Consider the following 27034-nt stretch of genomic DNA (forward strand, 5'->3'; position numbering starts at 1 on the left):
AAAGCTAGGATTCTTTGTAAAATCATTTTAGAAATGCTGGTGTATAACATTACAGGTTCTGTCCACGTCACTGGAGCTGTGCTCTGCTCAGTTTCGGGCATCTCAAACCGTATCATCGGTTTCGCTTCCTGGATCTTTTTTCGCTGCTTGCTGTTCTAGATTTATTGCTAGCTGCAGGGAAAAGAATCCAAAATTTTATGCCCAAGTGCTAGCATTGGTGGCTTTTCACTAGGTAAGATCTCACGCACTGCAGTTTTTAAAGAGTCGTTATTGCGGTTATGAAATTACAGTACTCCATTTGAGCCATGACAGGGTGCCAGCTCAAAAGCACCTGCAACATATATCTGGCATTTCCATTCCAATTGAAGTTGAGATTTCACTAAATTACGTATAAGATTTCACAAGAAAACTGATATTTCAGTGTGCATAATAAAATAAGGAAATAAACAGAAGCCAATTACAACAATCAGGCACTTTGGGTTTGCATGTGATTGCCTCAAGCTGGAATAGACTGCATTACCATGGCTGCACGTACCGCCCCCCCCCCATAAGCAGGTGTTCGTGGGGAAAAGAAAAACATACCTCATGGGACTGCATTCATGGACTCCTATACGATACTGGGAGCATCTCCAGCCCAGCAACAAGTGGCACGGGGCCACCGGGTTCTAATGCAGTCCACCAGTGGAGCATGCTGGGAAGGTTGATTGACCTCAACGACCCCACTCTCTTTCCCACTTGGATCGCTGCTTGAAGCAGTCACCACGTCAGCCAGAAACTCTTCCTGGGTCCACCTTGGAGGGACCGACACGCTCAATTTACAGAGCCTTGGTCTCTGCGGCGGATTCTCACCTCCTGCTGCTGAATTCCCATTCAATACTGACTTGGCAATTCCATTGAAATGGTAGATATCAAAAAGCTTCTTCCCCATTGACCCAGATGAGTCCTTGAAACCTCCCATGCTTTTATCCAGATCCAGCAACGCCTGCCAGAATTCACTCCATACAATAAATCCTGTACAGCAGAGGTTTTCAAGCTTTTCTGATGGCATGGTTATGCTGGTCTCCCTGAGAACTTGATGAAATCCTTCCGCACTGATGAAACCTCCCCCCCCACTCTGGTCTTGGGCATCGAATGCTCTTCTGATCTTGGACGCCCGTACTTCCAGCTCATTTTCTTCTTGCACCGAGGGGTCAAGTGCAAAAAGAACAGTGTAGTGGGACTCACTACCCACCACCCATATTGGCCACTTGGGGCATTTTAGAAACTGACCAACCTTGCAAAAATTAAGGGATTCCAAAAGGGAAAGGAATCCAACCTCCACCTTTGTGGGTATGCCTTTGAGGAACATGCCACCACCAAGATCCATTCTGCCATCAAATACATTTGCGACAGCCTGTCCACAAAGCAGTAGATTCACGATTTCCTGAGGAAAACAAGATTTGTTATCAATTAAACAGATCTACCATAGGATCATAGAAATGCTCTGCAACCAAAGCACATGGCTAAAATATTTATTTATTAAGGCAATCATTTTAGCAATATAAACTAACTTCTAGCCTTTGTACATAATGATTGTCAATAGGACAAACCTTTTCTTTGAATGCTAGAGCTACCTAGCATTCAAACTTTTGAAACGTTATTTGCTGGATTTTTTGACCCTCTATCATCTTACTACCATTTTGAATATCTTTTACCAACCAAACACCTGCTGAAAAATCTCAACTATCAAAACCTAAAAATTTAAATAACAAAATAGAACAAGATCATGGTTTTGAAATGTAAGATGCCCTAATGCAGCCTCAGGGTTTAATGTTGGAACGGGAAAGCAAAAAAGCAACAGGCAGGACCAGGAGTTGACTTAAAATACCAAGAATATGAAATCATAGAAGAGAAACAAGCACTTTGGGAATAGATATCTGTAGGAAAGCAGAAAAGTTCTATTAGCTTGGAAGACAAATGCCAGCTCTTCAAACCAGAATTAGTTATCCACTTAAGCCACACAATAATACAGCTTCCATTTTGATACAGATGACAACATTTGCCTCTTGTATCAAATTGGGACCCAAAGATATTGAAGGAACACTGATTGACAGTAAAATCATCAAATGTAACTAAGATTAAGGCGGAAATGTCCGAAAAGAGCTGAGAATTGGCATGAGGGATGTCTGTCTACAAGCAATATTTATTCATACAAACAGGAACAATGGGACTAAACCTGATGCTTCAGAACAGGATGGCAGGAGGACATCCATTGCTAGTCAAAGTATTCTTATAAACCATCACATGATCCCTCCCCCATCCTTTCTACAAATATGAAGTTTACTGTTTATCCAAAGAAAAAGTAATTTGGCGAAATATTTTTCCAACAATAACTATTCAAGTCACATGATATACCTGTGAGGCATGCCCAAATGGAGCTGTGACCAGTGGTAGGCTAGGATCATCCCTATCTTCTTGAATGGATTCCTACATTGCGATAAGGTCAATAAAGCTTCAGCAACAGCCACCCTTAAACAATAGGTTCTTCAAATTCAAACTCAATAATTACTACTTTGCAAGCATCAGCAACATATAAACTGAAATTTTGTGACAGAAAATGTACAGCTAGCTTGACCAAAAATATCCATAAGAAAATGAGTTTGCATATGTGAATTGTTGACCAAACATGTTAATCGGCTCAGATGATTTCCATTTTTTACAAACTTCTCTCACATTCCAAGAGTGAGTCTAACTGCAATCATGAAATTGCATGATATCATTGAAACTGAGTTTTGCTTTTAGCACATCTAGCGTTAGTGGCTTAGAAAAGGCCCTTAAATTGCTGGATATAGAATAATATCTTCCTGATGTATGCCTAGTAAATAAACAATGAACAGTTAAAAGCTATTGAAAAAATTTCTATTGCCACTAAGAATATAGTTCAAAGATGGTCATCACAATCCCAAAGTAAAAAATTTTACCATTTGAGAACAATGCAGCCACCCTTCCACTGAATTCAAAAAAAATGGTAGAGAAGATTCTAAATAACAGATACATCTTCTCAAAGCACTAATGGTATTTCAGAGGTTTTAACCCGGTTCAGCTTGCTAAGTAAATGAAGGCTGGGATTCTCTTTCCGTAGTTGATCCTAGCTATCAAGCATTTTTTTTTAAAGAGTGAAGGACCCCTAACTAGGTTCAAATCAGTCAATTAGATTCCACCTCTATTGTTTTTCATCTCTTCAACCTTCAACTCTAAGCCATCTTTCTTCATTCCATAGATTCCCCTGGTATATCCAAATCTGACCCAAATTAAGTAGAATATTAGTTTTGTGCATCTATTGTTCCCAAGCATTTCAGTGGCATGTTTCAAATTCAGTTGGACGCTTGGATTTATGCCCTTGGCTATTCATCCATGGATTTTGGACTCTTTTTTTCTTGGGCATGCCAATTGTTCAATGTCTGTATTCTTTAGGGTTTTTGTTTCTTCCTACTTGACAGGTCCTTCTTTTGGCTCCTCTATCTTGATTGTCCTATAGAAAAGTTCATGTCTTCATGTCCCCCGACAAAAGAATTTACTGATCTTTAAAATAATATTTACCTCTTTCTTGATGACCAGTTTATTCTCTCATGTTTGAAAGCTGATAAAATTTTCAAGGATATAGCTTGTAATTTTACAAATTTACATCATTTGCTATCTTATGATCTATTCATTGCCAATTTCGACACTTTAACATGAATCCATTTCTTGTGTTGACAAAAAAAAAAAAAACATTCATGTTATTTTGCTTCTATTTAATAGACAAACCTCTCTTTTGCTTCCATGCTAAATTTGATTCCTTCTACTATCTTATAACAGTCATTCAAGAACAAAGTTCCCACCTTTTCTTCCTTCAATGAATTTCACAAATACATCTTGGCCCTATTTGCGTTCCTTGGTTAATATCTATCTTTTTTATTGCTGCATTATAGATAATCTAAATGTGGTCTCCTAGCAGGCATCTCTGCTATTCTCGTCTCCTAGCAGGCATCACTGCTACAATCTCCACTGCTTGTCACATCTCTCGTTTTTTGAAGCTATTGCTAATATTGTTCATTTGTGACAATGATTTGGAGAGCCTCATTTCACTTTTCTTAGCAACTACCTTGAGGCTCAAGCATCACTATATGTTCTCTCATCATGCATGCACTAGGTTTTCGGCCTCCCACCCCCCTGTGCCCACGAATTTCAAATTTGCGAAGTTTCAAGTTATGCATAATCAATGCTACTCAGATATGTGGCAAGGGTTGCAAGTGCCCAAGCATCCAAGAAAAAAGAAACATGACATTAAGAGCCATTAAGAAATCCAACATGGGACACCTCCATATGTTATACATGTGTGTGTAAATAAGTATGGATTTATGCATATGATGAATATTTAGTTGGACTGACTGCTCTACGAATTTATGAAATTGATAAAGCATTTGCTAATAGTTGGGTTAGACTAGACAACTTAGATGTAGGTGTGTTAAAAGTATACATGCAATGGTGATGACACCTTGATTCAGTAATCTGGAACATGGAGTGATATGAAGTGTCCAAAGTGTTCCAGTGGTCCACACATCATCAAAAGAACTTGGAGTATCAGGTAACAAGCTGGCAGAAGTTCTACCTTAGAGAGATAATCGTATCTTAAAGTTCATTGGCTGTTTGTTTCAACAAAACCTCCCAAGGCTCCACTAACTGAAAATTCTATACGGTAATCATCTTATCACTATCATTTCCCTTGTCACCTGATCATTATGCAATAAGTTTCTCTCATACCATGTTATTTCCTTTTTTAAAAAAAAAAAAAAAAAAGCTTCTACTGTACCATGTCAGCTTGCCTTTTGCCCCTAATCACCAGCATCATGCGATCACAACCTCCATCTCAGTTAATCAGGTGTCACTAAATATTTGCAATCATTCACTCATGACTACTCATACACAAGCATCACCTGAAGTCACCTGTGATCCGATGTTTTTATATCCAATACTTGAATCATTGTTATCATGCTACCTCTCTAACACTTTCTTTTTCCTGTTAGTCGATTTACCATATATTACAAACTTAATTATCATCATGAAGGTGAAATTTAATTGAATAATTCAAGAATAGTGTTTTCCCCAGAGGCACTCATCTATTCCCTGCATATACTGTAAACGAGTTGTATGTGATAAAATCCATAACTAAGTTCTAAACATGGGTCTCATATGACAATGCATTATGTACACTTTGTCTTACTTCCCAGAAGGCAAATTGCAAGTGCGAGATTTAGTTGGTAATTTCACCAATCAAATAAAGTCTTAGAAATGCCAAATAAACTAGTCCAACAAATAAATTCAAGCAACATGTTTCTTAAAACAAGGAAAAGCTGGGAGACTAAATTCATAAGCTGGTATTATAAACGAAAAGTTGTAGACTTGCACATACCAGTCCCCGTGAAAGTAGAGCAGATATGAGGAATAGTATTGCCCCCATACGACTTCGAAATACAGGAAGTGTCGCAATAAGATGATGAAAAGCATCTGTCTGTGAAGCATATTCATTGACCCTTAGAACTTTCTGCAAATCTGAAGCTGACTCGATTGATAGGCCTTCTAAGACTTTAGTTACCATCTGTTTAAATGTTGCATCAACAGCATTAGTAAAACTGGAACAGCCCCAAATAAGTAGGCTGAAACTGATTGCCAGAAAATTTATCAATCATCATCACCTCATTCTGATCAACTTTAGATCCATCAGCTGCTTGATGGCTTAAAACTCCTAGGGTTGCAACCACAGCTCTTTTTCCACACCCACATAAAAATAATATTTCAACCATACTGTGAACCAATGCTCTGAAAAAACAAACTTGTGGTCAGTTCATACTCAAAACCAAATGATATTAACTATAAAAGCCAGCAAAACCATCCAACTGCAGAGATCAAAAGGTAGCCCACAATGATAAACAAATAAATAAATAAATAAACTCCTACTGATCTTGGCAGAAAAACTTAAAATCTAGATGATTTTTTTCAGAAAACAATCTACAGTAAACTCTACCATGGCTGCTTCCACATTTCGTGTGACTATACATTCCAATTGACATATAACTCACGTTCTGACATAACTAGCACAACAATAGAATTAATACATTGAGTGCATTAGAAGGGAACCTGGGCATACTCAGCACCAGAAGCCAGCTCAATAACCAACAATTGGTAAATCTTGCCAACCCACACACTCAGCTGCCTATCACCGTTTCTCCCTTTCAACAATTGTCAAATGAATGTACACAATGTAAAAGAACTTCTCACAGGGGTGTGGGAGGGTAATAGTTCCTTTATTGCATGTAAACCCCAAGTTCGCAACCTTTCTATTTAAGGAAAGTTTACTTCGGTGTTTCTTCCATTTTCACCTGAAAAATAAAGAGAATCTTTTGAAACTGACAGTTGTATCAATTTGGATGGGTCTTATTAGTTTGGATTTCCATGCGTATATAAGTTATCTTGCCCTATTTTACCCAGATTCATCATATAATTCTTGAGCACCAGTGCGCAGCACTTAAACATAGATGGTATGAAACTTGGATAGAAGTCCATGAGAACAAATTTTTAGACATTCGAAGGATCTAACTGAGACATGTACACAAGTCCATGCAACAAGAATAAATGCAACTAGAAATGAAAGGACTACTTAAAAGCATCAGCAACAACTACGTATGCAGCTGGCAGCAGCACCACTAATAAGCAACTAGTGGCAAAGATGCACGAATTCCAAGGAGAGAAGACTGACACTACAACACCAGTGGTAAATTAGGCCAGCACCATCATCTTCACTGGGATCACTCAATAAATGCAAGTTTTCTTCCATTCTTTCTCCCATACACCCTTTCTTCCTCATTTACATCAAGAGAGAGTGTGAAGGCCTCAAATTTCTATTTGCTTTTTTTAGTCAAATTTTGCTGCATCTTTTGGAAAATTCAAGTGCCAAAACTCTCAAAGAAAGATTTATCATGCCTAGACATAGGGCAAGACCTAGCCACCATTAATTTACATAGAATTATAATAAAGGCTAATAATCTGGCTTATTCAAAGCACATAGGAGAAAAAAAAAATTCTCAGATTTAAATCATGTTATATAAAAAATAAATTCTTTTTTATCAGTTTGAAACAACACAATTAATCCATATGGGCTCATCACCTAGTGTACCATAACAAAAATTAGAAATATTGCATAAAAGAAAAGAAGGTTAATTATACACAATCCGTAGTTTAAGTAAGAAGAAATTGACAAACTTCCTGGCAATTACTTAAACGTCTTTAAATACATAGAATTTCTAAAAAGGATAGAGTTTGGATATCCTAACCTTTGAAAACAGTTTTAGTCATTTTATAAGCAATTTTAAAATATTATTTGCTCTTTTGTGTAAAAGAAATACCACTGGTAGCTGTTGTATGAGGAAATACATAAATATATCATTGAAACAGAATTCAATGCCAAAAATATGTGCATTAATAATAACTGAAACAGATAAATAAAATGGTCATGGGAAAATAAGAGATATCAATGGCAGGTTAGAATGCATCACAAGTAGACAAAAGATTACCAACATGAACTTTAACTTAGAACAGTGCAAAAAAAATGAAAAGATCAGTGATTAAACAGGTAAACAAATAACAAAGTTGTGTGCTGTCATAATTGATAGCAGCAGCAAAAGTAAGATGTGAGCAGAGCTAAAAAGAAACATAGTGTGTGAATGATGTAAAGCCAACCTATGTGAAACAAATTTTATTGCTAGTAGAAAGTTGCCAAAATTAATCCCCTTATGTAGTTACGGACGCCCCCAAGTTTGCGAGGAAAGCAAATAGGGTAGTATAGTCAACAGCTATCATCATCACTATGACCATCATCCAACCCTTCTCCTATCAAAATTAGGTTAGCCATGGAGCAAAACTTTGATGAGAGGACAAAGCAGATCTCTATATCCAGCTGTCAACCTGACTGTATCCCATTACATGTACTAATATAAAAAAGTAACTGAGAAAGACATAGCTAAAATATATGTAAGGATTAATGACGGATGGTTCTAGAAAGGAGCAGAAATCAGGGTGTGAGAGATGTAGAAGGGATAACAGTAGAGGATCCGTCCGAATGAGAGCTGGATAGAAGCAAAAAAGCAAAATCTGCCATGTCTGGGATAACCATAACAGAGATAGAGAGGTACCAATAAAAGTATTACTGATTAAGTTTGCATATATAAACCATGAGAGAATATATTTTTACTAAGTTCTGAATATGGTATCTAATAGTTCTCAAATTATCCAGAAACACAATATGATGGGAAGGTATTAAATTGTTCATTTTAAGTCTTAGTGGAAACCTATTGCAGGCTGTCGTAGACTTAATATTGTGATAGCGTATTAAATGGAAAATCAATCATGTTGTCATAGGTGTTGTAGAAAGTAAAACAATGTTAGAATTAATTGAATATAAACAGAAGCTTCAACTAGAATGAGAGGAGTCTTGAAGAAGATACTGCAGACAAAGGAAGATGGTGCAGGACAAGGAAAGGGTACAGTGATTATTTCTAAAACTACAGTCTTCGCTATAATTATAAATGGAGATTTAAGATTTTTTTTTTTCTTCTTGCAAAAGAGATTTGAGTATAATTTCAAATAGCTATTCAAAATGCTAAAGCAAGTTGGTAAGAGTTTTAATTAAACTTCAAATTGAAAGTTCAATGTATTGAGAAAGATATGCTCATTAAGAGATTCTTTACATGCAAACAGAGAGGCATACAGGAAGATCGAAGAGCAATGGAGATAAACATAAGATCTAAGGAAAAGCAGCCAATGAGAAGTTCATGTGGGGCATAATTAGGGTGTGTCATTGTTAAATTAAAGTTTAACTAGGAGATGTATTGGCATTTTGAGGATAAAAATGATAGACATACCTATCGAAATACCCAAAATCATACTTTTGGAGGATAGGTGCCAATAAGCATGCCAGTCACCCTTCAACATGGTATGCATTGTGCCATGCTGGTAAGCTTGTTCCATATTGTTGGAAAAAGGCTTCAAAACCCCTTTAATTAAAAAATATATATAAAAAAGAGTTCAAGATATGTCATGCCAACCCATGCTTGGCGTTGATACTGGCTCACTAGGGCTGTTCATAATTCGATTTCATACTCAAAATCAGCCCGAACCAAACCAAAACCGAACTGAATATAGTTCGGTTCAGTTTTCGGTTTTCATTTTCAAGAATTTCGATTTTCGGTTTGGTTCGGTTAAAAACCGAACCAAAAACCGACAACTTTATGAAATAATTACTAACTCTTATTTAAATTTATTTTGTTTACTATGTTGAGAACTTGTTGATTATATGGATGGATAATTGGATATTTAGATTTGATCTATTGTTATAATTTGCTATGATGCTTGATTGCTTGTTTGTATTGTAGATGATGTGATTTTTGATATGTTCCATTTTGCTTATTATTGATTTATCATGTATCAATTACCAATGTACCATTACTTATCAATTGTTGATTTTTAATGTAAAAAATTACCAATCAACAAATTCAATATATCCTAAATTTTTAATTAAATGTAATGTATCAAACTAACAATGAATCGGCAATAATTATTTGAATATGTTGTATCAAAAATAGATAATTGAAAATAAAAAAAAATTGCAAAATAAAAATGAATAATGGAACCGAACCGAACCAAAATTCTTGGTCCGGTTACGGCTCAGTTCCTCTTATTCAAGTCAGTTTTCAATTTTTATTTTTCTGTTATTTGGTTTTCAGGCCGAACTGGTTAAAATCGAATGAACAGCGCTTTGGCTCACCACACATGACACTTGAAACCGTGCTAGGCTTACAAAAAAAATGGACCCAAACATGAACATGTTCATTCAACATGCCAAGCAATTAGTTAAGAATAAAAAATCAAGCAAGGCACACCATGACGGCCAATATAGTACTAAAACAAGCCACAAAGGCCTAGCATCTCATCGATCAATGGGTTCCTACCGCATTCATTTCATGTTAGTGCTCTAACTTACACGATGCCACTTAGGTGGATATGACATTATCTACTTGACAAAAGCATCTGAACATAGGTACTTGCAACAATGGATTTGAGTGCTAGCAGCATGGCATGGTAGAGTACATTTTATGCCAATGAATTACCAACACCAAGGTGCAATACCAGCTACATGTTATCACTTGGTATACTATCATGCCTGCATGTGCCAAGCCATCTAATTCTCACATGGAATTGTTGGATTTCGGGATTTGGTGCATGCATATGTATTTTAAAATTTTTATTTTCTAAACACCGCAGCGGAGAATAAAATTAAAACACTTTTAATCTGAATTTTGCATGCATAAAAATATAAAACCACACGAATCTATTTCATATGCTTAAATTGATATATGCTGAAATTTAGATTGTGATCAAATCACATACCTGTTTCGCAATCCCTTTCTTCAAATCTGGATCTGGAAGAAACGAGGCTCTCTGTTAGCCGCACAAATGTCCGACCTCTACGAGTATCCACTCGGGATCAGCCCTCTATAATCTGAATTTTGAATCTCCAAAATTCAGCCTGCTGAATCTAAACGAAGCCTGGATCGCGATCAACACTTGATCTTTCTCCTTGATCTTCTTCTTTTCCTCTTCTCTAGAGTTTTTCCTTGCTATATGCTGCTACCAGATGCTAGAAACCAGCAAGAAAGAAGCACCCAACATCTTTTGGGCATGAACCACGTTGGGACGCGCGTCCTAAGAGAAGGACGTGTAGAACGCCCAAGAGAAGAAACAGGGAGAGGAAGAGAGGGCATGAGGAGAGCCTTTGGGTGTGAGGGACTGCTGGTTTTGATGCTAAAGGGGCATAAGGATTGAATCCTATTCAATCTCATATTACAAGTCCTCGTTGCATTAAGATTCCTATTAACTTAAGTTATCCAACTTACATTAGGAAGCCCATTAGGGGCCAACTATTGGAGTCCTTGCACCAATAATTAGACACCCTCTTTTGCACCCAAGAGACACCCCATATAAAAATCAAAGGCCCTCTAATCAATGGACACGTCCAAATTGAACAATTCAAAGTGGCGCCCCATAATCAAGGAGATTCATAAGGGATTTGCACCCTTAATTTATGTGATCTATAACCTTAGACACCGAACAATTGAAATCTTATGAATCTTATTCATGTAGATTATTAGCAGATAATTAAGTTAGAATTGACTTATCAAATAAGTAATTCCAATGAAAAGAGAAATTGGGTCCAACCATGTGCTAGCAAAGTTACCATAAACCTAATGGGTTTCTCTAAACTCAATCGACACTTCATAAGCTCAATTACTTATTTCAGACCTAATCTCTTTATTGTGTGACCTCATAGGTTCAATTCTATCTGGTAGTGAGACATACAATGATCTCTATCATCGTATTATTGAAACTTTTTCAATCGATCGGAATAATTCTACTCTAACTCAACAAGGATTATCGATCCAAAACAACCCTAGTGAGCTCTTACAATCTACTAGTGATATCTAACAGTATGTAGTGGCAATCCAGTAGAACTGAAATGAACCTCTAGGTGTAGTTAATATATATGATTCAGTCCCTCTATCGTGAGTCCCGACTAGATGACAGATCTTGGATAAATCGTCAAACCTCAACATTGGTCATATGATAGATTCAATCAGCTTAAGTCCATATATAATTCTATGAAAACTCTTTTCTATCAATCACACTGCTATGACCATAGACTTAAGGACTCAGCCTCTTAAATCCCATAGGACTACTCCCTTCTACTAGGATCGATAGATCCCATCTTGATGCACACCCTACTCCTACAGTGGATCAATTGTCGTCAACATCCACTACAAGAACTCATTGAGATCCATGTTGATGTATTAGTCAAACTCCAGCAACCTCACTGCGAACAGTAGTGTCATCTCAGGTCAAAGGACCAGTCATACAACTACAGCATCGAGAAAGTCACTAATGAGTGAGCTGACATCCATGTGACTTCTCATGTTGATCACACTCAGTGCTAGTTGTTCTCTAACAACTATCTACACTCTCGCTCCAGTGTCTCTACAATGCAGACTCGAGACCCATCTGCCCGAAGAAAGTGATCCGTGTATTGGCCTATCCGGATCAATCACCATCCCCATGATGATCCTATGACCAGGAGCAATTTAGGAATCAACCATTAATGACACATACATCAAATTCTCAACTCTTTGAGAATATGTCCCTTGGATGATTCATGGACACATAAACATGAATGGTACTATAACTGTCCAATAAGTACAAAATCATGTCCTAGAGATATGAAATGTATCAGCCAAGATTGACTTCTAGGATATACATCCAACAATCTCCCACTTGCACTAAAGCCAATCTGCCATATACCAAGCCCCATCCTCATAAGACAAGCTTTAGTCTTAGACTAGCAGAGTGACTTACCAGTGGGTTATCTACATCACATGTGGAGCTTGCTCTCTGCACCTCTATGTATTTCTACTTGAGGCAGTCGCATGTTCTGCTGCTCTGTGTTTGAATGTCTGATGAGACCTAGGCTCCTTAGCAAAAGCTATGGTACCGTTATCTTTGCAGTATAATGTCACGACATCTGATGGCATGATAATCAATTCTGCAACTAACATTGAAACCAGAATATATCCCACACATCTACAGTGTACTCAGCTTTCATCGATCGATTATTTGGAATCCTTCCAAGATATCGACACACCCAATGATGTAGATATTCTACCATCAACATCAGATATAAAGTCTGAATTGGTGTATCTTCCTACTCCCAACTTTGATCCTTCTCCAAATTAAGAATATATCCTCAGTTCTTCTTAAGAGCTTGAGGATGTTTTCACAGCAATCCAGCGCTCACAACCTAAATACAACTGATATCTACTTGTGACATTCACAGCAATAACTATATCAGTTCAAGTACATTACATGGCACATATCTATATCCGAGAGGGTAGCAGATCCCTCTCCGAGATTTCTATACTGAATCCTTTCAGCATCCAGTCTCTGTACTTTATCTGTGAAAACACAAGCATCTAATTGCATCTATCTCTATAGATCTTTAGAATGCTCGCTTTATGTCTTTCATAGAGAAATCTATATTCAACCATATTTTAACCGATGTCAGTTTTGGACACTCCCACTGATCTTTTTGAAAACCACATAATTCCTTGTATCTGATCAAATAATTTGATCATATCATCGTAACGACAATTCTAACTCCAAGATTTTTATAGACTTTATGATCTCCTATCACAAGTGAAATCCATAGGCTATTCCATATAGAAATCTTTAAAAGATCTCTACTCAGAAAAGCTATTTCACATCCTTTCTTGGAGTCGATGTCTCACATCGCCTCGTTGTAGGTTCTGAAATCATCTTTATGCTCTCATCTCCTATGAGAAACGACTTTCTCTATATCCTCTGTCAAACATACCCGAGTACCTTTTAAGAGGATTGGAGATCCTACTATGTATACGAAATGGAGAAGGAATATACGTCTACTGGCTCATAATGAATAGGTTCTTAAAGTCCCAAGGCTCGCTGCTTTTCAGAGACACTCTCTTTGAGCTTAACTTTCCTTCCACTGTTTTACCTTGGTTAAACAATGTTCCAAAAAGATAGCATGTTGGATTACAATTATATTGCAATCCTTTCAAAAAGTAATATCCCAAACTCTTTTAGGATGAACTTTATAGACCTATTCTCTAACATATCCACCTGCTGTCCTAGACATAGATTAGACATCCTTGAATCTCAAAATAATCAAAATTCAATCTCACCATATGTCATATCTCATACGGTGTGGTAAGAACAGGTTTAGAGAGAACCTAATTTCATAGAAATAAAGCATGTCCCTAAAGAAACATAAATCAGTGAAATCCATTATGGACCAGACCATATCTCATATAGTCCCTTAACTCTTCTTATCTCGTTGAGATGAGATGTATTAAGAGCAGTCCAATATGAAATTATGCCATTTTATGAGATAACCGATAAATTTCTTTCATTGGTATTGCATCTTCGATTCGATCGAAATACCTTTAGAATTTTTCGATTTGTTTCTCTACTTACATCTGAATTCTTTGAACCTTTCAAGAATTTCAGATTTGTATCTCATATACAATGTAGAGACAACTCCTTGGTTAGCACATTACATGGGCTACACACATCAAATGTGTACAAGGATAAGTATCTCAGTGGTCCTTTTTCTTTTGTCCCACAAGAGTAGTTTGATCGTATTTTCTCAAAGAGATAATGCATAAACTAGATTTGACTCAACAGTCAATGAGCCCAAGCCTATATTTCTCCAGTTTGTTAATCATTTCTTCTCCAATACGACTTAACCATAGGTTCCACATATACTTTAAATTTTATCTCAATTCTAGATCTCTCAGATCCAATAGCAATCACTGCTTGCTCAATTAAATTCACATATGCATCACCATGTAAATGATAGAGACTATCTCTAAGAACTAAATCCAAACGATGATCGCAAAGGATAGATATCCATGGCCACAGCAGCAACTATTGCCCTATAGCCAATTCAAGAATTACTTTCTCTGCCTTTGATTTTCCCATCGACTCTACACTAGAGTCCATAGCTCAACTGGGAGAAGAAAAAATCGTAAGGACAGTATTGAGCAATCTTGACATACCTACTCTAGGTGCGTCTTTGTTTCTTTAGGCTCTCCAGGTATCTACCTCTGAACTCTTTCAAAGTTTCTTTGTTATCAACACTTTAACTAATTCAGATCAGGTGCCATAATGATCTTTCATATGGTAGTTTATAATAAACTACCCATATAAACTAATCAGAAATCGCAGGATCAAATCAATAAGCAATTTCTTGTGCATGATCATATCGAGCCTTTTAAGCTCCTTAATGTCCTTGATCATTATCAAATAACGATCATAGACTGACTGTCCATCACACATCACATGCGCTGTGCGACTCTGATCATCTCACAATACTTGTAGATGAATCAACATGCCGTTGGTAGTAAACATGTGGTCATACATAGCATCTATTTTAATTATCATTGTCCATCCACTCATCAAATATAGCTCGTTGACAATAGGTTAGACGAGTTGTCAACATTAGAATAACTGGTAAAGAATATAGCTTAATTTTCTAAATTAAGAATAATGTTTAGATTTATGAGCCAGTCTATGTACTCGATTTCGGTTAATCGGTTGATATCTAGGACTCAAGCTAGAGGGTTGGAAGCTGACACAATGAACAGCAGAAAGTAAAGATTCTAATTGGATGTTTGTACTTATTATATGATTTGTACTAGAGACTTTTAGATGCAAAAAGAGACTCCCATTATTTTATCAAATCTCCCACACTCTCCGGGTGGAGAAATGAAAATCCTGACGCGACAATTGGATTTCTAGTGGGTGTTGCGGTCCCACCGATACTGTGCACCTCACCTAACAGTTATTGGTACCACGAATAAACACCGATGCATGGATAACTCTTTGCCCAGATGCTTCTCTAAGCATGTTGCAGCCACTTGATCTCCAAGTTATGTGGGCTCACCTAACAGTTATTGTCCACACTTCTGAGTTAAGTTAGACCCACCGTTCACAAGCAGATGTAAAGCCGTCATTGGATCCCTCACCTAACAATTATTGGACCCAACCCCATCTTTACCCTGCAGCAACTCTTTGCTAATAGAGTGTTGCGTGTTTTCGATTCAACTGAACCACTGTGACCAGCCGAGAACAATCAACGCCAGTAGCACGCCCGCACATCTACAACGGTGGAAGATCTTGAACTTAATATTTTGTAGAGAGATTTGGATTTAGGTCTCATCTAATCAGTCATCACATGACTGCTGTAATTGACATGGGCTAAATCAGACCACCAAGCAACCATATTTGTAACTCAATCTTTCAAATTGGTCAGATAAGTAGAGATTGGTGGGGGTCCCCCCGTTGCTTTCCTTAGATACCAATAAATTGGCCAGATAAGCAAACGAAATCAATTAAATAACCATATTTCAATTACTTGCCTTAGACACCAATTGGACAATTGATCAGAATTGGTTAGCTCAAGTGAATCGGGCTCAAATCAACAAGCCAAATTAGATCCTTAGGTTAATCGATTATACATATGGGACTCAATCGATTTGATCAACAACAATTGTATGATCGTTAACTTCATTGATCTAACTCAATTCAACACTTGACTCGGTTTAATCAATTACTTAATCGAATTAGACCCATATGACTCAAATCAAAAACCTTAGATGTAATCCTATTACATGACCTAATTTTTGATTTTTTTATGACCAAAATCCTCATGCACAAACACAAATTTCAGATTCTAAAGTCATATTTCAGATCTAAATTCTTTGCATGAAAGGAAGTATTAAAACATGAAAATAATTTTCAAATTCTAACATACAAATATATATCACATATATGCATGTAAAATCAGATCTAAACAAAATTTAAGATCTAAGCATGATATCATATATCTCATATACTAATCATGAATAAGATTAAAAATAAATTTATGATCTAAATATACAATCATATATCACATATATGAACCAAAATTCAGATCATAAAAAATTTCAGATTTCATACATGCATCTATATTTCATATGAACATTAACTAGAACTCTTTCTACATCAAAATTCAGATCTATGCATGCAATAACATATCAACTATATGTTCTATAACTAAATCCAAAATTAGATTTCAGATTTGAAGATCCATCCATACATCTTATGTATTAAGGAAAAAATGATTTTTGAAATCTTTTCAAAAACATGTATATCAAAATTCAGCATACAAAAACTCGTGGATCTGATACCATTGTTGAATTTCGGGATTTGGTGCATGCATATATGTTTCAAAATTTTTATTTTCTAAACATCGCAGCGGAGAATAAGATTAAAATACTTTTAATCTGAATTTTGTATGCATAAAAATATAAAACCATACGGATCTATTTCTTATGCTAAAATTGATATATGCTAAAATTTAGATTGTGATCAAATCGCATACCTGTTTCGCAATCCCTTTCTTCAAATCTGGATCTGGAAGAGACGAGGCTCTCTGTTAGCCGCACAAGTGTCCGACCTTTACGAGTATCTACTCGGAATCAGTCTAGAACAACCCTCTATAATCTGAATTTTGAATCTCCAAAATTCAGCCTGCTGAATCTGAACGAAGTCTGGATCGCCATCAAAACTTGATCTTCTTCTCCTCTTCTCTAGAATTTTTCCTTGCTATGTGCTGCTATCAGATGCTATAAACCAGCAAGGAAGAGACACCCAACATCTTTTGGGCATGAACCACGTTGGGACGTGCGTCCCAAGAGAAGGATGTGTAGAATGCCCAAGAGAAGAGAAATGGAGAGGAAGAGAGGGCGTGGGGAGAGCCTTTGGGTGTGAGGGGCTGCTGGTTTCGATGCTAAAGAAACCTTAAGGGAGGTCCCTTTAAATAGGCATAAGGATTGAATCCTATTCAATCTCATATTATAAGTCCTATTTGCATTAGGATTCCTATTAACTTAAGTTATCCAACTTACATTAGGAAGCCCATTAGGTGCCAACTATTGGAGCCCTTGCACCCATAATTAGACACCTTCTTTTGCACCCAAGAGACCCCATATGAAAATCAAAAGCTCTCTAATCAATGAACACGCCCAAATTGAACAATTCAAAGTGGCGCCCCATAATAACTATCAAGGAGATTCATAAGGGATTTGCACCCTTAATTTATGTGATCCATAACCTTAGACACCCAACAATTGAAGTCTCATGAATCTTATTCATGTAGATTATTAGCAGATAATTAAGTTAGAATTAACTTATCAAATAAGTAATTCCAACGAAAAGAGAAATTGGATCCAACCATGTGCTAGCAAGGTTATCATGAACCCAATAAATTTCTCTAAACCCAATTGACACTTCATAAGCTCAATTACTTATTCCAGACCTAATCCCTTTTTTGTGTGACCTCATAACTTCAATTCTATCTGATAGTGAGACATACAATGATCTCTATCATCGTATCATTGAAACTCTTTTCAATGGATCGGAATAATTTCACTCTAACTCAACAAGGATTGTCGATCCAGAACAATCCTAGTGAGCTCTCACAATCTACTAGTGACACCTAGCAGTATGTAGTGACAACTCAGTAGAACTAAAATGAACCTCTAGATGTAGTTAACGTGTGATTCAATCCCTCTATCGTGAGTCCCAACTAGATGACAGGTCATAGATACATCGTCAAACCTCAACATCGATCATATGATAGATTCAATCAGCTTAAGTCCATATGTAATTCTATGAAAATTCTTTTCCATCAATCATACTGCTATAGCCATAGACTTAAGGACTCCGCCTCTTAAATCTCATAGGACTACTCTCTTCTGCTAGGGTCGATAAATCCCATCTTGATGCACACCCCACTCCTACAGTGGACCAACTGTCGCCAACATTCACTACAAGGGCTCATTGAGACTCATGTTGATGTGTCGTCAGACTCCAACAGCTTCACTGTGAGCAGTAGTGTCATCTCAGGTCAAAGGATCAGTCATACAACTACAGCATCGAGAAAGTCACTAACGAGTGAGCAAACATCCATGTGACTTCTCATGTTAAACACACTCAGTGCTAGTTGTTCTCTAACAACCACCTGCACTCTCGCTTCAGTGTCTCTACACTGCAGACTCGAGATCCATCTACCCGAAGGAAACGATTCGTGCACTGATCTATTCGGATCAATCATCATCCCCATGATGATCCTATGACCGGAAGCAATTTAGGAATCAACCATTAATGACACATGCCTCAAATTCTCAACTCTTTGAGAATATATGTCATTATCTTATTAATCCCTTGGATGATTCATGGACACATAAACATGAATGGTACTATAACTGCCCAATAAGTATAAAATCATATCCTAGAGATATGAAATATGTCAGCCAAGATTGGCTTCTAAGGCATACATCCAACAGGAATAACATGGAGTAAAATGTTATTTATCATGCTAGTGTCATGCTGACAAACCACTAGCATGCAATATTGCAATCTCTACTTGCATCACAAGCACTAGTTCATGGAGCGGCATACTGAAAACCTTTAAACAAAAGAGGTTATTCACCACCAAGCTAAGCCCCATTAAGTTGTTTCCATCATTTTATTATTCTACAATTACATGTTAAGAATAAAAAGTTTTTAACTTGTATTTGAATGTGATCCACTTTAAGGAGTTCATTTAAAAAAAAAAAAAAAACTTTGTGATTAGTCACCACCTCAAAGGTCTTATATGGTTTGTGGGTTAGAAATGTCATATTTGGAAAGCAGACTAGATTTGAGGACAGTTAAGGAGCAATTTGGGCTAGGTGATATAGGCCATATAGAAAAGTACAAAAGACGAGTGGCATAACAAAGATTGGAACAAGATTTTCTGTATCAACTGATACAACCAAGTGCGTGGCATACTGCAACAACCCAATAAGGTACTGGTGGGCTCAAAAAAATATTGCATTAATAATATGGTATATCTACTGTCTAGCCACAAGTAGCATACCACGTATTGGTATGGGAGTGTATCATACCATCCTGATCCATATCAGTAAGCTACAAATACAGGATCTGGTATCAAGACAGAAAACTTTAGTTCAGAACATCCAAGTAACAATAAAGAGTCAAAACTAGACCATATGTAATTTTCTTAGAAATTAATGAGATCAAGAAATCATAGCTTTATTTTAAAGAAAATTTCTCATTAAATCCATGTGTCTCCCTTCCGTGTTTGCTTTCCCGATTTTTTTCACACTGTCCCCTTGTAGATACATACTCTCATTTTGTTTTATCCCATCAATTGTTCTCTCCTTCCCTTTTTTAGTGCAATACTCTTTCTTTTTTTTCCGTATGTAAATACACCTTTCTTTCTCACCTAGCAGTTCCATCATTCCTTTCTTCCCAGTAGTCCCATTGACCAAATCACAGCTAAGAAGCAGCAAGACAGACCACTCCTATTGGTATTCTTTCACCCTCTTTTGCATTACAACTTTCAACCATGCATGTTCTTCATGTTTTCAGTTGGGCCAAATAACACTATAGAAAATAGAATAAAACTATCTTGATAAACTTTCAGTGTTCTCATTTCTTTGTCAAGAATCCAAAAGGCAAAGCATAACAGATAACTCATTACAAGTATGACAGAAAATGTTGTTGCAATTATTTCAAGTCAAAAAAGATCTTTCACAATCAGAAGCTTTCTGAATTTAATAGTGACAAGCTGAGCAAATAAATTTGTTTTTCTCAGAATAAGCATTGATATTCATGTCAAAGAAAATTATCATTCCCAACAGGGACATTATATGATATATACAAAAACAAATTGACGGGACAAAAGAATCCGTAAAGACAAAAAATGCCCTAAAAGGCAAACAATAACAAGTTCAAAGAAGAATATAATAGCAAATTAACAACAATTTGTCCTTCAATAAGCATGATTGCAATCCTTAAAAATCAAGGATATACACTTACAGTCAGATAAAAGTTGTTATGGGCAGAGTAATCACCTTTCCTTCATATCATCAGTTATACATGCAAAATTATCAGTTGCCACAAATGAACTTTGATAAAATCTCCTTTGACCTAAACTATACAGTGGACTATTGGCTTCAAGTTTACCCAATTCATCGTGAAAAAATAAAAGATATTTGAGGACATAGGCCTGCAGGACAAAGAGAAGTTAATGTAAGAAAGGACCTTAGGAAAGAGTAAATAATGCTTAAGGTCAGTAGGCATATATAGGAGGGTCATTATACAGAATATTAATTCAGGCATCCAGAGTTGCTGCTATACAATGTTCTACATTGAACTTACAAATAGCAACATTTGAAAGTTAAGATGTTATGAGCACATAATCCACAAAAAATGCATACAAAATTTTATAAAATTTTGGTGAGATTGCATCACAACAACCAATTGCAGCAAATTGTTTCTAATTGCAACATCTGCTTGCGAGCCAGATCTTCAAATCAACTAAATTTTTATGCAAATCTGGAAGAATAATAGACAACCTTTTTTCCCTTTTTCCCAAATACCCTTTTGTGGGCTTCATACAAGACCACCTTACCATTTGGTCACACATGCCTGAGCTAGTCCAGTGAAAAGAAAAGGAATAAATGAAAACAAGAAGGAAACATAAAATGACAACAGAACTTAACTGGGCAACACCTTCTAGAAAACTTGCAAACATTTCCAGGAAGAGCTATGGGCTTAATAAGCATTGGAAACTAAAACAAAAGGCTATGAAGCAACTCAAGACTTAGTTGGTAATGGAGGCAGTATGCTATGAAAGTTTCATAAACATATCAGTTATTGATGCTATATAAGAACAACACCATTGCATAAAGGTGGAAAAAAGGCTCAAAACAGTATGAAACCACGATCCGAGTCCGAGCTGTTGGAATTGGAATAGGTTCGGCAGCGGATCACGAAATCTTGGCGATCTTCTCTATCTAATGAATGAGGAGTTCCATAACATAAAAGTAGATCAACATGTTCACTTAGCAAGAAAGACAAAAAAATTATGCAAAAAATTAAAAAAGGTAAAATTATGGATAAGAGAAGATTTCAGTAAATGTGAAAATGATCACAGAGATCGGTATCTCTACCTAAATCAGTACAAAACAAGGGAGAGGGGAAGACAGGTAAGAAAGGAACTAAATAAGTTGTGCACTAATATACACTATGGAACCTACAAATTGTAAAAGCAAGCATCATCCAACCATATGGTTAACCATAGTAAGTTACTAAGCAAGATATAGGTGATCTTGTACCCGTAACAACTGAATTTGAACTAAAGAATTTTGACTTTTTCCAAGCATAAGCTCTTATACATTCAGGGTCTGCCATCTTTTACAAATTCACTATAAAGAAATCTTAAAGATTGAGCACTCCAAGGGCATCAATAAATAAGGGAATAAAAAATTATTGAAAGTCAAAAAAAAAACAGAGGATATACAAAAAAATGCAATAAGATTGGGCAATAAAATGTCATTGCGAGGCAGAAATGGAGCATCGCATGTAAATCAACAAGCAAAGAGTACTACCTGTAAGGTTGCCAAGACACCACAAGGACCTCCCTCATGCTGGACCAGGCCTATGCATGTTTCTGGATCAGAGCTAAACCTATAAGCATTAGGTCACATAAAATCAGCAAAATAAAGGAAATACAAGTCAGGAGTTCATTAGTACTAAGCAACAAATTCTCATAACTTGTTTATTTAAGGATTATTAAAAAAAAATCTTGTAATTTGGAAGTTCTTGAGTAATTAGAAAAAGGTTGAATAATAAACTATCAGACAGGTTACTGATCAAAAAGCAAAAATCCAGTGCTTCTAATAACAAATGGCTTTATAGCTTGGTTGTGAATGATATTTGCTGGTCCTGAGATAGGTCATGATAGGTTATGACCTGGGCCATAGAGCTGTAATTAAAGACAGAGGGCTCATTGATGGTGCAGCACCATGGATGGGACATGTGAATTAGAAAAAGTAATAAGCATATCATAAGAATGGTTATTTCCTGCTTTTCCTAAAATCAACACAAACGCCTACGCATTGTAAACATTGCTTTAAAAAGAAAGAAATTGTTTTAAGATTTCTAATCAAGTTCAAAGCACAAGGAGAATCAACGATCCAAGCCCCCAAAGAATTCACAATTCACTCATTGAGAACATGATAATATTGTCCCATCACAATATTAAATGAGAAGCAAGTACTTTGGTTATGAATCAACAACCCCCTGAAGTCAATACTTCCAACCAATGTTTCAAAACCTGGTATTAGAGGGTGTACCAGTTGTTGGAGAACTGGTATAGTGACAGCTACAAACACATGGTATAGGCCACATCTCATACTAACACACCATGTAGTAATGCCGGGTTTCTATCAGAATGGTATGTTATTTCTTGTACCATCCTATTCAGTGGTTTTTAAAACCTTGCTTCCAACATTGCCTTAGCACAAGCAAGTCAACTACCAAAATCAACAACATTAAGGCCAAGCATCACTTAAAAGCTGTGCTAAGCCATCTAAATCTTACAATATGGCTCAAATTATGGTGTATATTAAGGATTGAATCTTTGTATCTTTATCACGTTGGAGTTCCAGAGGTCAAATGAGAATCCTATCAATCTTGAGTTCCATGTTGCAAGCTTCAAATTTGGATATGAATAAATGCCATATAAGTATAGCTCAATTTGTGAAGTAAATGACTTTTATGCATCACATTTTTTAGTTATAAACACTACAAATACTAGAATAATTTTTAGGAAGAAGCTTTATGGATGTAGCATATTTTAGGTTAATGTTAGCAAAAAAATCTTCCATTGCCAGCATTGAAACCCATACCATTTTGTGCGAGAAAGTATCCATGTGGCAATATGCATTAAAAAAAGGGAAATCACTGGTAGCGGACACCTCGCTGGTGACTTAACTTTAGATTCTATCCAAAAGCCTAAAAGCCTACTGGACAACCCTCATGATTTCAATTTTCAACAATCATGACTTTATACAACAATTATCAGACCCAGTTGTTAGACACAAAGCACGCAAATCTCCAAATTGTTTCATTCTCTCTTAAATCAGAACCAAATATGGTGCACCACTAATGGAGAAACACACCACATTGATTATTCAGTAAGATCTCAAAGTCTACCTCTATGACCTCATAATTTCCTTCAAAATTATCCAATCTTTGTACCCGACAAGATAAAGCATCACTAAAAAAAGACATTTCCACTCAAATCAACCATAATATTTTTGACAGCTATTAACTCTCCATTAAAAAGATGTTTCCCAATGTCTCCAATAATCCTGTATCCATATACACTAAATGACAGCCAATTTTATTCTACCGAACTGACTTTGTACTCTCTCCAGTGTTCAGATGCACAAACCTTTTTGCTTGGTTCAAGGTTTGAAGCACATCCAAAGTCCCTCATCTCTAACACCCTATGGGAGCTAGACTATCCAAAAAGAGCCAAGCATTCTGATCACATTTGAAAGATGAGCAGGAGATGGACTGAAGCGTGAATTAGTTCAAGGACTGGAGTTCAAAAATTCGTACTGAGTTAAGCTGTTCAGAATTCATTGTAAGTGCTTGCACAGTCCATCAGAAGTGCATCATGAGTTCTTATTATGACATGATAATTCGATTAAAATCATCGATGACTATCAAAGTTTAATTGAAGAATTTCTCATAATATGAACACAGCAGAAACTAAGGTCACCCATTGCCATTTTCCTTTTTCGTTTGAAAGCCTTCCAAAAGAATGTGAACCCGGTGACACAATAAATAATATAACTCTGGAGTGTTCATGGTGTAGATGATGTCCGTCTAGGGTTCCCTTTAACACCAATGACCAATAAAAATAGAAAAAGAAAAAGAAAACTCGTATATTGTTTCCTGGCTCACGGAAAATTACTTAGAGATCAAAGAGTCAATATAATGAAATTATATACTGAATTTCCATGCCCAAACTAGAAGATAATAAAACACGAAAAAAAATCTAGCAGAGAGAAAAGAATGACTGGAAAAATGGCGGAAAATTAATAAAAATGTTTAAAAAAAAGAGAGTAAACTTTGACAGATAGACCAGTTAGACTCGCCTGATACCCTGATTGCTCCATTGTGCCAGCACATCCCTCGACACGCCACTCCCAAATACCATCAGAAACAGCTGGTCAGCGTCCGAGGGCGACAGCTCCTCCCCAGAATCCAAACCCCTGCGGTCTCCCTCCTCCACCTTTCCCCCCAGCGGATCCCCCACCTCGGCTTTCGCCACCGCAGCGCTCTTGTCCACCACCTCCTCCCTCGCGCCCACCGGCCGCGCAGGGCTGACGCTCTTGTTCTCCGTAGCCCCCATAGCCCTGATCCGCTTCTCTGCCGCCGATGCCAGGAGCTCCCTCTGTAACATCCGATTCCGAGCCTCCACCGACTCCTCCGGGCTCTCCCTCGGCTTGCTTCGTTTCGCCTCCGGCGGCGAACCCTGGAGGCTCATCCGCAGCGCCATCTGAAGCTCCTCATCCTCGCGATCCGCCATGGGAAACGATACCACCAACAATCCCGGGAATCACAACCGAACCCTACGGGATCGAAATCTAGGGTTCCGATGGATCGAATTAGAACGCCTCGAGAGATCGAACCAGAAGGAGATCAATCCTAGTATCGATCGGACTGTATCTATCATGGAATTTGATTCGAAAAGGGATTGGTATTGGGATCGAGACTGGGAACCTAGGGGCGAGGGGACTTAGGCGGCGAGGGTTCGTCGAGGCGGAGACCGGACGGGCGACGGGAGGCGGAGGCGGAGGCGGAGGAGGAGGCCAGAAAGTATCGGGGAGTTAAATTGCGGGAGAGCCTTTTTGTCCACACTTGGCTGGACAGATTGACGAAAATGCCCCGGAACACGCTATCCGTCTAATTACAACCATCCCCAGCCGTCCATCTGATTGATACATGTAAAGAGTGGATCATGGCCGTCTGATGGGGGTAGTTTGGTTATTTTGGGGCGAAATGGGGCATGCTATCCGGAATCGGGCAAGGAGGTCAGAATATACAGCTAGCATTGGGATGAGAGTGAGGATTGAGCATTAAAAACTTGCCATCCGAGGAATTCGTCAGGGATGATCCTAAAGAACGCAAATCAACCACCAAACCGCTTCCAACCTGATGTGGCGCCCTTTCAATGGCATTCATCCGCTCACGTCATGTGGGATTCCGACATTGTTTGGTAAAATCATTGTGTCATGTAGGAGCATTCAAACAAGGGTGCCACTTAGGCATGGAAAATGATGGACTTGTACATAATTATTCAAAACAATATTTTAATTACAGTGCCATCCATTGGCAACGGATTTGACACATGCTGGGTTATAATTTATAACAACCACGATGCCTTATAACGTGTACTTTAGTATAAAAAAATAATTGTTATAACACTGTTGTAATAAAAACAATATGCAATAATACAAAAAATGACATTATTTCCTAATCATCGTTTATTTAATATTAAACTATTATTTTCTAAAATAAAAAATAATTATTATAATATTGTTGTAATGAAAACATTATGCAACAACAGACAACGTGACATTATTTCCAAGTCATTGTTTGTTTAATATTAACCTATTATTTTTCAAATAATATAGAAATGAGTTTGAAAAAATAAAAGTTTAAAAATTGTTACCATGCATCGAATTTTTAGATGCCGGGGTTTCCACATCTTTCTCTATAAAATGCTATTTTATTTAAAGAAACAATATAGATGCAAATAACGACTGTTGTTGTTTTTATTTTTTGTTATAATAGTCTATTATAACACTAAATAACTTGTTTTAAAATTTGAGGTTTGATGACGAGGTTGCTTATAAAAGAATGAATGACTAGCATCACAAGGGTAGAGCTGTCAATGGAGCGGGATATTTTAATATTTTATCCATCTACAAACTGAACAGGATGGTTTTTAATCAGAAATTAAATGAGAATGGTTACAATGATGGTTTTAAAAATCAAAATCCCTTCGGTTTTGGATTTGATGTTGGTTTTGGTTTCAGTTTGGATGAATTCCTCAATCCGAGCCCAACTTGAAACAAAACTGATATTGAATCTAGCATCAAATCCGAAACTGAATATATCCTGTCTCTTGGTAACCTTTATATTTAATCTAAGTCCTAGCCATTTATCTGAATCATTTTGGATAGTCCATAGCTCATGGATAGATAAATGCCTAAATATAGAAATCTCAGAGGTCGGAGAGGCGGCTTTTTTCTTATATTAGATTCTTTTTCATGATTATTATGTTTATTGGATTTGTTTTCCATGATATAACTGGACTTGTTTTTCACTTGAATTATTGTGGTTATCGGATGGTTGTATTATTATTTTATAATTATGAAGTTTGTTGAATGATTGTATTATT

The 27034-nt window shown here is 36.9% G+C and overlaps 1 protein-coding gene across 1 annotated transcript; it reads right to left on the minus strand.

Moving 5' to 3' along the window:
- Positions 1 to 374: 374 nt before the first annotated feature.
- LOC105038338 (uncharacterized) lies at positions 375 to 25461 on the minus strand. The gene is made up of 7 exons (XM_010914109.4): positions 24723 to 25461; positions 22161 to 22239; positions 20622 to 20776; positions 5715 to 5838; positions 5432 to 5617; positions 2395 to 2466; positions 375 to 1423 (listed from the first exon to the last, which is right to left on the minus strand). The coding sequence occupies exons 1-7, from the start codon at positions 25154 to 25156 to the stop codon at positions 608 to 610; spliced, it is 1866 nt and encodes a 621-aa protein (XP_010912411.1). The 5' UTR covers positions 25157 to 25461; the 3' UTR covers positions 375 to 607.
- Positions 25462 to 27034: the final 1573 nt, after the last annotated feature.

The sequence above is a fragment of the Elaeis guineensis genome, chromosome 1, assembly GCF_000442705.2.
Source record: "Elaeis guineensis isolate ETL-2024a chromosome 1, EG11, whole genome shotgun sequence".
NCBI lineage: Eukaryota > Viridiplantae > Streptophyta > Magnoliopsida > Arecales > Arecaceae > Elaeis > Elaeis guineensis.

What these genes read in the sequence shown, in the direction of transcription:
- LOC105038338 (XM_010914109.4), bottom strand. Translation starts at nt 25,156, where the DNA reads ATGGCGGATCGCGAGGATGAGGAGCTTCAGATGGCGCTGCGGATGAGC. An exon ending in ACTGATGATATGAAGGAAAG is followed by an intron (nt 5,839 to 20,621) that starts GTGATTACTCTG and finishes TTGTTTTTTCAG; the next exon opens with AGCATTGGTTCACAGTATGG. An exon ending in CTCTACTTTCACGGGGACTG is followed by an intron (nt 2,467 to 5,431) that starts GTATGTGCAAGT and finishes ATCGCAATGTAG; the next exon opens with GAATCCATTCAAGAAGATAG.